At 34.0% G+C, this 13,468-nt stretch overlaps 1 protein-coding gene across 1 annotated transcript in view; it reads left to right on the top strand.

Annotated features, from left to right (window-relative positions):
- Positions 1–13,468, top strand: part of LOC106461485 (regulator of G-protein signaling 20-like) — a 122,760-nt gene that overhangs the window by 37,005 nt on the left and 72,287 nt on the right. Inside the window, exon 2 of the mRNA XM_022388654.1 lies at positions 8,798–9,471. Within this exon, the coding sequence (XP_022244362.1) occupies positions 8,798–9,471 (674 nt within the window). The remainder of the gene's footprint in view (positions 1–8,797; positions 9,472–13,468) is intronic.

Raw genomic sequence — 13,468 nt, 5'->3', positions numbered from 1 at the left:
AACCTAATACTTCGTCTACATCCACTCTTAGATACAGTACCCTAAATACTTGCTACATCCACTCTTAGATACAGTACCCTAAATACTTGCTACATCCACTCTTGGATACAGTACCCTAAATACTTGCTACATCCACTCTTGGATACAGTACCCTAAATACATGCTACATCCACTCTTAGATACGGTACCCTGAATACTTGTTACATGCACTGTCGGGTACGGTGCCCTGAATGCTTGTTACGTCCACTGTCGATTACAGTACCCTGAATACTTGTTACGTCCACTGTCAATTACAGTACCCTGAATACTTGTTGCGTCCACTGTCACTTACAGTACCCTGAATACTTGTTGCGTCCACTGTCAATTACAGTACCCTGAATACTTGTTGCGTCCACTGTCAATTACAGTACCCTGAATACTTGTTGCGTCCGCTGTCAAACACAGTACCCTGAATACTTGTTGCATCCACTGTCAAATACAGTACCCTGAATACTTGTTACTTCCACTGTCACATACTGTACCCTGAATACTTATTACGTCCACTTTCAGGTACAGTACCCTGAACACTTGCTACATCCACTGTCAGATAAAGCATCAAAACTACACTAGGCCTCACCTGATTGGTATTTTTTTGATATGTCGCTATCACCTATAACCTTCCGTTTAACAGTTAATTTAATGGAGGCAAGTATTATGTAACTCCATAAAGTTCGTTCTTAAACGTTTGCATAACATGTTGTTTAACTCCGTGATTTTAGCTGGCGCTAAATGCTCCGAACTTTGTTATCAGTTGTATGGTGATGATGATGATATGTGCATTAACGTCGTCTGAAAACCACAAACGAAAAGCTTGATAGAGAAAAACATTAAAGAGTTGAATAAATATACTAACTTACTTGATGTCTGTTTCATATTAATCTAAACTTACATACAAAAAATTCCGATTCCTCAAGTTAAATTAAGAAAATGTTAAAAAATGATTCTGAAAAATATTCAGAGTAAACGGACAGACGTATAAAATTTAAATTTACAATCACGTGAGAGACTTTATCACTGATCCAATTACTAGATAATAAAGCCGTAAAATCATAAAGACTTAACAACCATCGAGAAGGATATTAAAAATTAATTTTCATACGAATATGGTTAAACAGTTAAACAACCTTTTTGTTTGTATGAACTTCAATATCGTAAACAACACGTTTCTTTTTATACTTTATGATTGAAAATCCAAATAAAACTTAATTAAAACTGAGATGTTTTAGTCGCGTGCACTATCCTGTGGTAGTTTCTACAATAGAAACCCATTATTATTGTTGTTCTTTTAGATACATTTTGAAGGAAACGTATGTTAAACGCTGTGACAAATAAATGGTTACTCCTACACATTGCACAGAATGAAAAGTTGCTTTCATAGGTCAAGGCTTCAGACCACATTCTAAATCACTTATATCCTGCTCTCATAGATCAAGGCTTCAGATCACGTTTTATAGCATTTATATCCTACTTTGACAGTTCAAGAACTTAGACCATGTTTTAAAACATTCATATCCAGCTTTGACAGGACAAGGCTAGTTGTTTAGATCAGGTTTCAAACCACGATTTGATAGTTGGAACTTAGATCAGATTTTAAACCATGCATATCATGCTGTGGGTTGTTGGAGTTTACATCAAGTTTTAAACCATGCATACGATTATGTGGTAATTGGAGTTTAGATCAAGTTTGAAACCTTTCTTCCTATCACTTGAAACGTAACTCTTTACATCAAGTTTTAAACCATGCATACGATTATGTGGTAATTGGAGTTTAGATCAAGTTTGAAACCTTTCTTCCTATCACTTGAAACGTAACTCTTTACATCAAGTTTTAAACCATGCATACGATTATGTGGTAATTGGAGTTTAGATCAAGTTTGAAACCTTTCTTCCTATCACTTGAAACGTAACTCAAAATATCCAATCAGAAGAAGCTTGGAACGTAGTTATGAATAACCTGTGTTAATTTTCCTGATCTCTAAAGCTGTAAAGAATGGACATTGAAGTTAACTGTGAATGCTTTGATCGTCAGCGGTGAATTACCTGAATTAATCCCAAACTCTTCTGGAAATAATTATAATCTAATCTAACGTTATTATATATTATCTATATCTTTCCATGAACCCCTATAAAGTTAGGTAGGATGAACTCAAAACCATTCATATACACACGTAGAGTAATCCAATTTATAACTGAGTAATGTAAATCTCTCTACATTCCAAGATAATTACGAAAAATGACTGTTATTCATTTACACTAGCTTTTAAAGTTAATCAAAAAACCCTTGTCTGTGTGCGAGCACTTGTGAAGTGAATTAAAAATGATCATTAGCTATTCATAGCAAGTTCTGATGTTTTTTTTTCAGTAAATCTTGCAAATTATACCTCTGAAAGTGATTCAAAGCTATATAAATATTACGCTTGCGTTTGTCTGTCCGGAACTTTTCTCGCAAATTTCTCGATCAAATGCTACAAATCTCGTATTGTTAGCAAGGAGTCGAAGTCTAGATTGCATATTGGTTTTCCATTCAGAATCACCTTACCTGTTTTTTACTTAGTCAAACTTCTTAATGCAATGAGTATGCTACACAATGGCACAATGTCGTTATCATCGCGTGACAACTTCATTCGATTTCAACTCTAGTTTTATTTATTTACAAACTACTTCACACAAACACTTAGCCCGTGTGTAATTTCCTAACAAAAAATAAACATTACACTAAATACAATTGTTCTGGGCTTTCTCGACGTATTTAGGTCTAAAATACGCGTGCGAAGTTCGTTCAAAACCATATTCTTATCACTTAGTGAACATGCTTTCAGACGTTTCTGCATATGCAGCTAAGTTTTTGTGAGCTTCTTTGTTTCAACTCATAAAACCGCGTCATACACTAAACGCTCATAACTGTTTCATACTCTGTACACTATTATAAATACCATTATTTTAGTTTATTGTTTACTTTGCTTGTAGCTTTATTAAATAAAGTTACGTACGTGTAGTCTTATTAAACGAAGCTACATGAGTTTGTTTGTATGACCGCGTAAAAGTTTTCCAAATAGACCAGAATTTATCGATCTAAACTCATATTGCCTGCAAGAAAGCGTAGATTAAAAGGCGTGTGTGCAAATGAGAGAATAAAGAAAATTCAGGCGATTGTTTGTTTGTAATTAAGCACAAAGCTATACAATGGGCTATCTGTGCTCTGCCTACCACGGGTATCGAAACCCGGATTCTAGCGTTGTAAGTCCGCAGACATACCGCTATGCTACTGGGAGACAAATTCAAGCGAAGGGCATGAAAACTATCGCAAATGTTTTCTGGCTCGCGGCTAGTAATTATTTATTTGTTTAAATCTGAATTTTATATGTAACAAACACAACGTAGCTTCTCAGGTTAAACCTTTTAAAAGAATTGAAAATGCCGATCAAGCAGTAAGTTCTATCGTTTTATTTAGTTTAATACAAAAAAATCTACATTTCTTATTAAAACTACTACAAAGTAATAACAAACTGTGAGAAACTACTATTATCTTTTGCTTTGTCGCTGGTTAAGATAAACCAGCTCCAGTTAATCTTTGTGAATATGTATTAGTATACATTAACATGTCAAATCAGAAGAAAATCTATGAACCTTAAGATTTTTGTTTCATGTAATGACGTTGTTTATTTGAATAATTAAAGTAATATCGTTCATATTTAAAGGAATACGGGAATTAATTAAGTGTATAAGTGATAGGCATCATTCTGTTGGCAGAATTATCTCGTCATTGTGAATTCTTTAATAAGTGCAGAAATTGATTGAAAGTTTGTTTGGAAGACAAACAAAAAAGGGGTGAAATAGTGCAATGTACTTCAAATATGTCTTTGGCATTAACCCTTAACATCAGACACACCTAATCAAGTACTATTACACCTTTAGTGTTTACTGACCTGGAGATTATGCTATTTTTTGTATTGGTCAAACTTATTGCTGGATCTGTCTCTCAGATTGTCTGCTACAGTGAGTTGTTACAGTGCTTGGTTATCTAATGGAAGGAACCAAGAGCTACACTTGATGTATACCTTCTCTATGTGTTGCAGGGGGCTTTAGCGATGGCCGAATATCGTATTCTTAGCTTTGTCAAACAGCAGTTTTTCTCTGCACTGGCGAAACGCAAGCTTCAGTGAGCGATCGATCTGGTTAAGCTTTATTATTAGTCTTTCGCCACTTTCTTACCGCCTACTGACGAAAGAAGGAACGTAGGGATAAACAGAGATGAAAGGTGGCAAGAGATGACAAAAGAAAGTGTAAAACTGTGCTTCAGCACATGGAACCAGTTGTAAATAATATTGTTTTTAATTCAATTACCAAGAAAAGAATTGCACATTTCTTCTTTAAGATGGTTATCTTGTTAAGATTGACACTATGAGGTTTGGTGAAAGTAGATTTACTGGGTCTTTATTATTATTTAGAAACAATACATCGTTTCTAGAACGAATATTTTGTTCGTACGATCATGAAAATTAAGTTTGCTTGAAATCAATATAGTTATCACTAACGTGTGACCAAAAGTAAGCAAATTCTATACATCGTAACCAAATAATTAACTTATAAGTTGATGAAAAATATATAACAAATGTTGTTATTCCAATAAAAATTGCATATTTGTTTTTATAAAGGAGATGTATAATGACGTTTATTTGGTTTTAATTCTTTTGATAAAAGTTAATAAATTATAATTTTTTCTTTTACTGTCGTGTAATGTAATAATTAGATATCTACACTCTTGAAACATAGTTTTACTATATTATCATATTGGTTAAGATATTGGTTTAGTCCATTACTTACCACTAGACCGTGAATTCGGTGAAACTAGTCTGTTTCAGCAGGAGTAGCGAATCAACTAATAGGTTATGCCTCCACATCTTTTTTTTTGTCTTCACTGAAATTCACGTTTCGTTGAAGAAAGGAAATTAACAAACAACTAAATGGCCAGATATTCCTCTGAATAATAATAGATAATTTTACCAGTATGCCACGTTATTCAAGCACCTAAGATATGTCATAAGTTATTACATTGTTATATACAATAGCTGGATAAGTAAAGGAGCTCAGTGTTATTTGTTTCTTTGCGAAATTACTAGGGAACATACTAGTTCAACAAAATAGCCAGTATATTTTTCTGTTATTTTCGTTATAAAAAAAACATACTTTTGTACTTGGAGGTCAAGTTTAGAGACGTTAGTGACGGGTGTAAAATATATAGGTTAATCGGGCATTACAGACATCACTAATGCATAGCTGTATTATTTGGCGTATATCGCTATAATGTATTATGCACGTAATTCTTCTACGCGTAAAGATGGTCTTAATATAAAGTACCAAAGCTTTTAGCATTTTTTAAATTACGTTAAACTGTGATAATCATAAGAAACCATATTAAAAATTTCCGACATGCCATTCTATTGGTAATTAAAATATTTGTCTTGTATTTTTACATCACTGAAATACGAACTACTTTCGATGTGATGGTTGTCTTTTTCTCGTTCAGTAAGTTAGGTTAATGCGTCGGAAATAGCTTACGAGCTCATTCATCTTGTTTTGTTACGCTTTCCATCAAGTAGTGAACTCCTGAATACGTACGAGCTTGTCATTTTCCACTTGTATATATACTTGTATGTAACCACAAATATCCATAAAGAAAGACCCGGCATGGCCAGGTGGTTAGGCCAATCTGAGGGTCGCGGGTTCGAATCCCCGTCCCACCAAACATGCTCGACCTTTCAGCCGTGAGGGCGTTATAATGTGACGGTCAATCCCACTGTTCTTTGGTAAAAGAGTAGCCCAAGAGTTGGTGGTGGGTGGTGATGACTAGATGCCTTCTTCCACTACTAAATTAGGGACGGCTAGCGCAGATAGCCCTCGTGTAGCTTTGTGCGAAATTCAAAAACCATAAAGAAAGAATAGCCCCCAGTGGCACAGTGGTATGTCTGCGGACTTACAACGCTAGAATCCGTGTTTTGATACCCGTGATGGGCAGAGCACAGATAGCCCATTGTGTAGCTTTGTGCTTAATTACAAACAAACAAAAGAAAGAATATATATAATTATTAAAGCTGCTTTACATTGTGGCCAACATGACAAATCGATTTGAAATTAAAGTGCTCTGTTTTACCAAAAAAATATATAACAAAAACATCGCGGAAGGAGATTCTTGGACTGTATACTGAAATGGGCAGAAAGAACCTATAAATTTCGAAGATACCATATTTACAAACTTTTCAGAACTAAAAATATACATAAAGTTCGTTAAGCCTATAGCAGTGAAGTTTCTAGTGTATATTACAATCACCCAATATTGCACAGTTTTATCAAAACTCGAGTAATTTCCAAATGAATGCAACATACTAGATGTTGTTTATTTCTCCCACCAGAAGTCATTGTCAGCAAAAATAAATTACAATATGTCTTATCAAAACCCTTCAACCTGTTATTTTTAGATATAATTTATGTTTATGGAAACGTAATTTGATTAGAACTCATCACGTGTGCTGCAATAAAGTTATTGTTAAACTGTTGGAAAACCTTACCGTAGAAGAAAACGTTAGAAAATACGTTGTATGTTCAAGTTAGCTGAAAACCGTTTCTCCCGAAGAAGAAGATCGTAGAAAGCTCAACGATATAAACTAACTCCGGAAGGGGAGTTAAAACCAGTACTCTTCTTACTCCTCATAGATCGTAGAAAGCTCAACGATATAAACTAACTCCGGAAGGGGAGTTAAAACCAGTACTCTTCTTACTCCTCATAGATCGTAGAAAGCTCAACGATATAAACTAACTCCGGAAGGGGAGTTAAAACCAGTACTCTTCTTGCTCCTCATAGTTGGTTCATGAAATTTATTTTTCAAGTAATAAAAAACAAACAATAAAACACCGTTTGTTTTTCTCTAATACTCCTACACTTGTCTAAGAAAACAAACTGTTTATCAAACCATTTTGTCGACAAAATGTTTTAAGCGTTTGTTACACAGATTAATGGATGAAACCGGGTTTTGATACCCGTGGTAGGCATAGCACAGATAGTCTTTTGTGTAGCTTTGTGCTTAATAACAAACAACAAGCAACCAGAGATTAATTCAAGTTGGCTTCACGTTAGCACTTTTATTCGTCAAAAGAAGAAACAAAAAAGTACATGATGTATTTTTACCACTTTCCTCAAATAAATTACGCCATGATCACTACTTTCACAACACAGTAAATTACACCATAGTCACTACTTCTGACGATTTAACAAATTACTCCATAATTACTACATTTTACAACTTAATAAATTACTCCATGACCATTACTTTTTAACAAATTAATGCCCCCCCCCCCCAGTGGCACAGCGTATGTCTGCGGATTTACAACGCTAGAAATCGGGTTTTGATATTCGTTGTAGGCAGAACACAGATAGCCCATTGAGTGGCTTTATGCTTAATTACAAGCAAACAAACAAAAACAGCTTAATAACTTATGCCATGATCAATGCGTTTGACAACTTAATAAATTTGTCCATGATCACTACTTTTGACAACTTAATAAATTACGCCATGATCAGTACTTTTGACAACTTAATAAATTACGCCATGATCACTACTTTGACAATTTAATGATATTTTATTGCATAGATAGGTGGCAGGTGCTTTTTTTTTGTTGGTTTGAAAACTTAAGTTTAAAAAGAAATACTTTGTTTCTATGAAGTTTTCTATGTTTTTGCATAATTCCGTTGCTCTTTCGAATTGATCTTGTCCAGGTTGCTGATGAGGGGTGAAGTTCCCCGAAACCATTATAACACAGTGACAAATGGTGAATCAAGTTTTGACTTCCATGTACAAAATTATAACTCGTACACATAAAATGATACTTTTCACAATTTTGTAATACAATCACTGTAATTTTCTTTCTTAGAACTATCACTGCACTCGTTATTATTGAAATAATCACTATACCTAGACAGCGATAAGTCTTTGGATTTACAACGCTAAATTCATAGGTTTGATTTTCTATTGTGGACACAGCAGATAGCTCGATGTGGCTTTGCTACAATAAAATACATCCCCAGGTTATTAAAACTATTAGTGTATTAATTACTCTTTCCAACTAGTGTCAAAATGTAAACGCTATTATTTTACTTAAGTTTTCTAATATTACCATTGTTCTTATATCTCCAATAATACACGTTACTCCCATCGCTATTATTTTTCTAAACTTTACCATTGTTCTCATAGTTATTATTGTTCTTAACGTCACCAGTATTATACTAAATACATTATTCTCATCACTAACAATGTACCACACTTTATAATACTACCAATGCATTGACTTTTCCAAACACCATATGTTATATGTCCCTTTTAGAATACTGTTATTTTATCCACGTCTTTGACGCTCTCACTGATTTGAAGGATAGTTCTCATGAGAAATTATCATATTTTGCTCCACAATATTAATATAAACAATAAATTGTGCTCTGCAATATAAATGTATTTCAGGGATTCAGATATGGTATTAAAGGTATAATACCTAATAATAATAATAATACATATAATACTTCAAAACGATGCTTATGGAGATAACGTTAGTATTATTTATCAGCGGATTAAGAATTTCAGATAAGTATTTTGTATTTAATGATTTAGATCGATAAAATTCAATTTGTACTTTATTTCATGTGGATGATATTCTTAGTATATTCTGCATCTTAAATAAGTATATTACTGACAATGAAATTTTCTTCCAGATGTCAAATACTCAGGATTCTCCAAGACGAATCGAAGAAAGAACGAGCACACCATCATCCCCAACACCTTTAGCCAATACTACTACTACTACCGTAACTTCCGATACCGGAAGTAATAACACAATACCCTGTAATATCATAGGGGCCATTGTTAACCGATCTCAACACAGAGTATCACTTGATTTCACAGGAAGCGCCACAAATGATGTAAGTAGTGAGAAACAAACTTCTGGTAGTCCTCAACAGCAAAATGGTGGCGTCGGAGCTCAAGCTCAGGAAAAGATCATCACGTCTGGAACAGCTTCTCCATCCAGTAGCACCGCTCGTAGTGGAAGTGTTGTTCTTCCAAATCCGGGAACTTTTAGTCAACGTAGCGTTAGTTTGGTTAGTATTGAAAAAACGGATACTCATAGCAGAATGGTGGAAACACCATCCACGGCGGACGCTCCTTGCACGAGCTTCAATACGACCTACAGGAAGGGTAGTTATAAGAATGATTCAATTGGAGGGACCAGCAGCGACAGCAGCGCCACTTATATGCGAAACAACAGAGCGATCTCCAGTAAAAAGAAATCATTAGAAGAAACAGAAAGTCCCATGACAAACGGCACTGGCCGGGAAAAAGACCCTAAAAGGTGCTGCTTATGTTGGTGCTGTTGTTGTAGTTGTTCGTGGTAAGTAAATTTTCCTCCTTGTTTATCTCTGGAATATTGTAATATCATTTGTGGCAGTTCAGTGTCGCTTTAATCAGACAAAACCTTGAAAGGTGCTGCTTGTGTTGGTGTTGTAGTTGTCTTGTGGTAAGTAAAATTTCCACCTTGTTTATCTCTATAATATTGTAATATCATTTGTGGCAGTTCAGTGTCGCTTTAATCAGACAAGACCTTAAAAGGTGCTGCTTGTGTTGTGTTGTAGTTGTCTTGTGGTAAGTAAATTTTCCTCGATGTTTATCCCTGAAATATTGTAATATTATATGTGGCATTACAGTATCGCTGTAGTCAGACATTAATACTTCATTGTAGATTTGTTTTTAATGTATAAGAAAGTATTCAAACTAATTCACTCATCAGTCTCGTCTAAGTTATCTGCTTTCTGTTCTTTTTACCTGATCTTATTTACACATTTCAAATTTTATTCATTGTTTATTTGTAGAATGATCGTGAACTAGATTCCTCTGATAGCTGAAATTGCTAAACAATTATATATTGACGTTTACTTTTTACAAGTTTGTAAAATACCTCTCTAATTCTTTCTATTGAAATAACCCAATCTTCTTCTTCTTCTTGCCCTTCACTCTCTAATTTCCTCATCCACTAAATAACTCGCCTCCTTTACTTATTCACTCCCATTTTAATCAACAATTTCAAGCTCTTCCGGACTCGCTCGTCTATTTCTTTTTTACTTCTTTAACTTATCTTTTATTTTTTAATAGACTTGTTTTCTCAAGTGATTTGTCATTCATAAGTCAACTGCTAATCTAGTTCACTCATTAATTGTACATTTTTAATTCTCGACTTTTCCGACCTCACAACTACAGAATCATAAAGCACGCATATTTGCTTTTTTTATATCCCTTGTATTTATAACCACCTTGAACATTTTCGATGAACAAATGAATTTAATGAGTTATCGATGTAGAAATGACATGCTTTCCATTAAAGAACATATATATATGTCAAGTAAATACAGATGAAAATTAACATGTTTGGACGAAGTAACTAGGCCTAATGATAGTGATATTGAGACGAGTTCTTAAAATAACCACCAATCAGGATGTTAGTTTCATAGTTGAAGCAAATGAGTGAAGAAATAAAAAAATTTATGTTTAACACTGATATTTAAGAAAAAAAACCACACTTGAAATAAAATATATTGTATCTAAGAGACTTGTTTTATGTTACCAACCTCGACACGTGTCCTCTTAAAATAATGTCGAAATTAATATCTTTATGTACGTTCTTTGGGTAGAATGTTTTGTTTCAAAGTCTGTTTTTTCTTTTATGTATGCTAAACCAAGTCTTTACATAGATGCTAAATGCGATAATCAGAGTTGTAACTGAACGATAAATACCTATGCAAATATTCTTATGCCAATTCGATAAAAAATATAGTTTCACTCAAAGTAAGTAGCTGAACTTGATCGTAAGTTAATATTAATTACTGTATTTTATTTTGGTTCAAGCCTAAAGTTATCATGTTTCCTTAGAATGCACAAGATTAAGCATGCGTAGTTTAAATTTAGCCTGGAAACAACATAAAATACTGTATAGTGTATGCACATGAATTATGTAACAGAAATAGAATTTGTTGTTTAAGACGTAGAGAAACGTCTGTTTATAATTCTATATAGAAATAAATTTCCCTTAAAGCTGGAACTTTGGTAATTTATTCACACAATAGTCTTATTATACCTGGATTAAAAATCACTATTCTATACATGTTGATAACGAATAAGAACATCAGAAGAAAACAAATGTAATTTGATTACTCTGTGAACCTATCAATTAATTTATAACTAGCGGTGTTAACTGTTAGTTCCATGATAAGAATTCCAGCGTGATGTATGCGAGTCCTACGAAGTACTAAAAGACACGTGTAAAACTTTAGATGGTGGTAACATAATAGTAACCTTGGAATCACAATGAGAGTGGCTAAGTAGGCTTATAAATCTCCACAACACTATACTGATGTGAATTTCCATGAACTGTAACTTTAATTCCAATATAAATAGATAAAAGTAGTTGTATTCCAGAGATGCCACAGATTCAACAAATGACTAGCTGTCGGAGCATCATATTCTATGAATCTGTCATAGACTTAGTTAAGCCTAGCATGAGAATTTATGTATTACACTAGGCGGACATTGTACTCTTGATACTTCGATAGCGTGTCTAAAAATAGTCTGAGAAAAAGATAAAATGCTGTTCGTGTATAATTATTGTTTCAAAAGTTAACGTGCGAACCGTACTATATTATCGACATGATTTTTATGTCAGTATCTGTTGTGCTCAGTGTTTTTGTTTTTATTCTGATAGCAACAGTTTTGATCAGATTTGCAAAGTAGCGTTAGTCATCACGTCTATGTAACAAATGAAACTTTTTAGATGCACGTGGCACAATCTATTCGAGAATATTTTTTTTTGCCAACTAATTTCTTATTCTTTTTTTTTTTTACACTCGGAGACATCTTATCAAACGAATCACTGAAAAGAACAACAAAAAAATAGTTCTGTGATTTCGGTTGAGTTTTAAAGAACTGAATCGGAAGTAAGGTAGAACTTCGAAATTATGGATAAAGTTAAAATAAGCTTATTTAATGGCCTATTGAAAATTTCTGCTAATTTTGTTAAACGTTTTATTCTAAAATACGAAATTTGTTTATCTTTTAACGCAAATCTGTAACGTTAAATTTTTATTTCAAATCGTTAAAGTTATATAAACAGAAAAGCTTATAAAACGCACCGTGGATTGTTTATAATGAGGTATCTGTGCTCTACCAACTGCGGGTATCGAAAACTGATTTTTAGCGGTACAAGCCATAAGACTTACCACAGGGGGATCGCCTTTCAAGATATTTTGTAAGCAAGTATTTCATCTCCTCCCCCCCCAAAAAAAAATAATAAAAGAGAATCGACATAGCTCCAACAGAAAATGTTAAATATATTAAACTCAAACTTCTTATCGCATACTTTAAAACTTAACCAAATCAGACAATAACAATTTGGATTATTTTATCCAAAAGAGGGATTAAGAGTTGTGTAGTGTTGTTTTTAGTTGAACAACATCTTATGCGACACATGCTAAAATCCATCGTTAATTTAGAAATGCTAGCCAGGGGGGAGAGTAACTTGTTTTACTGCCACGTAACACCCCTGGTCTTTCATGACCTGATGGTTAGGGTGCGCGACTTTCGGACTCTAAACCCAGCCCCAAACGTTCTCGTCCTTTCAGCTTTAAAGGCGTTATAACGTGTTTGTAAGTCCCATTATTCGTTTGTAAAACGTAGCCCAAGTTTTGACCGTGGCGTTGCCGGACGGTTTCCTTCTCTGTCCTCGGCAGGACAGAATTAAGAATGGTGACAGAGAGCCTTGGTAGTTTCGTCACATAAACAAATAATGCCCCAATAGCTGAAAGTGCAAAGCGTGTTTTGTGGCTTATCGCGGCCAAAATGTACCTTTAATATAAAGTTTATAAAAAATTCAAGACTATGTATAATTTATAATCAACAAATAATGCACCTTTCGTGATATGATTATTATTATTATTTACTTAAATAACATTCAAAAATTAGTTAACTTATATTCTTTTGTAATAGTTCTTCTGGATTGTTTCATAGTAGCAATTCTGGTTTGACTTAATTTACCATTCTGCCTATCTAACCTATAAGTTTTTTTTGCTCCTCCGAATCTTATTTCCGACACAATGCGAGTATTTTATTTCAACCTGTAGACGTACCGAATATTTAAAAACATTCTTAATAATAGGTAGGTAAACAATGATTTATAAGCATAAGGAAGAGTTTTATTGATGGTGGAACATACTAAACGGTTTGACAGAACTTTGATCTGTTTTCTTCATACTTGGGCCAGGTGGTTAGGGCGTTCGACTCGCAATCTGAGGGTCGCGGGTTCGAATCCCCGTCCCACCAAACATGGTCGTCCTTTTAGCCGT

Source organism: Limulus polyphemus, unplaced genomic scaffold, assembly GCF_000517525.1.
Source record: "Limulus polyphemus unplaced genomic scaffold, Limulus_polyphemus-2.1.2 Scaffold39, whole genome shotgun sequence".
In the NCBI taxonomy this organism is placed as follows: domain Eukaryota; kingdom Metazoa; phylum Arthropoda; class Merostomata; order Xiphosura; family Limulidae; genus Limulus; species Limulus polyphemus.
Note: the sequence above shows the minus strand (reverse complement) of the source record. Positions and strands in the feature narration are given on the sequence as shown.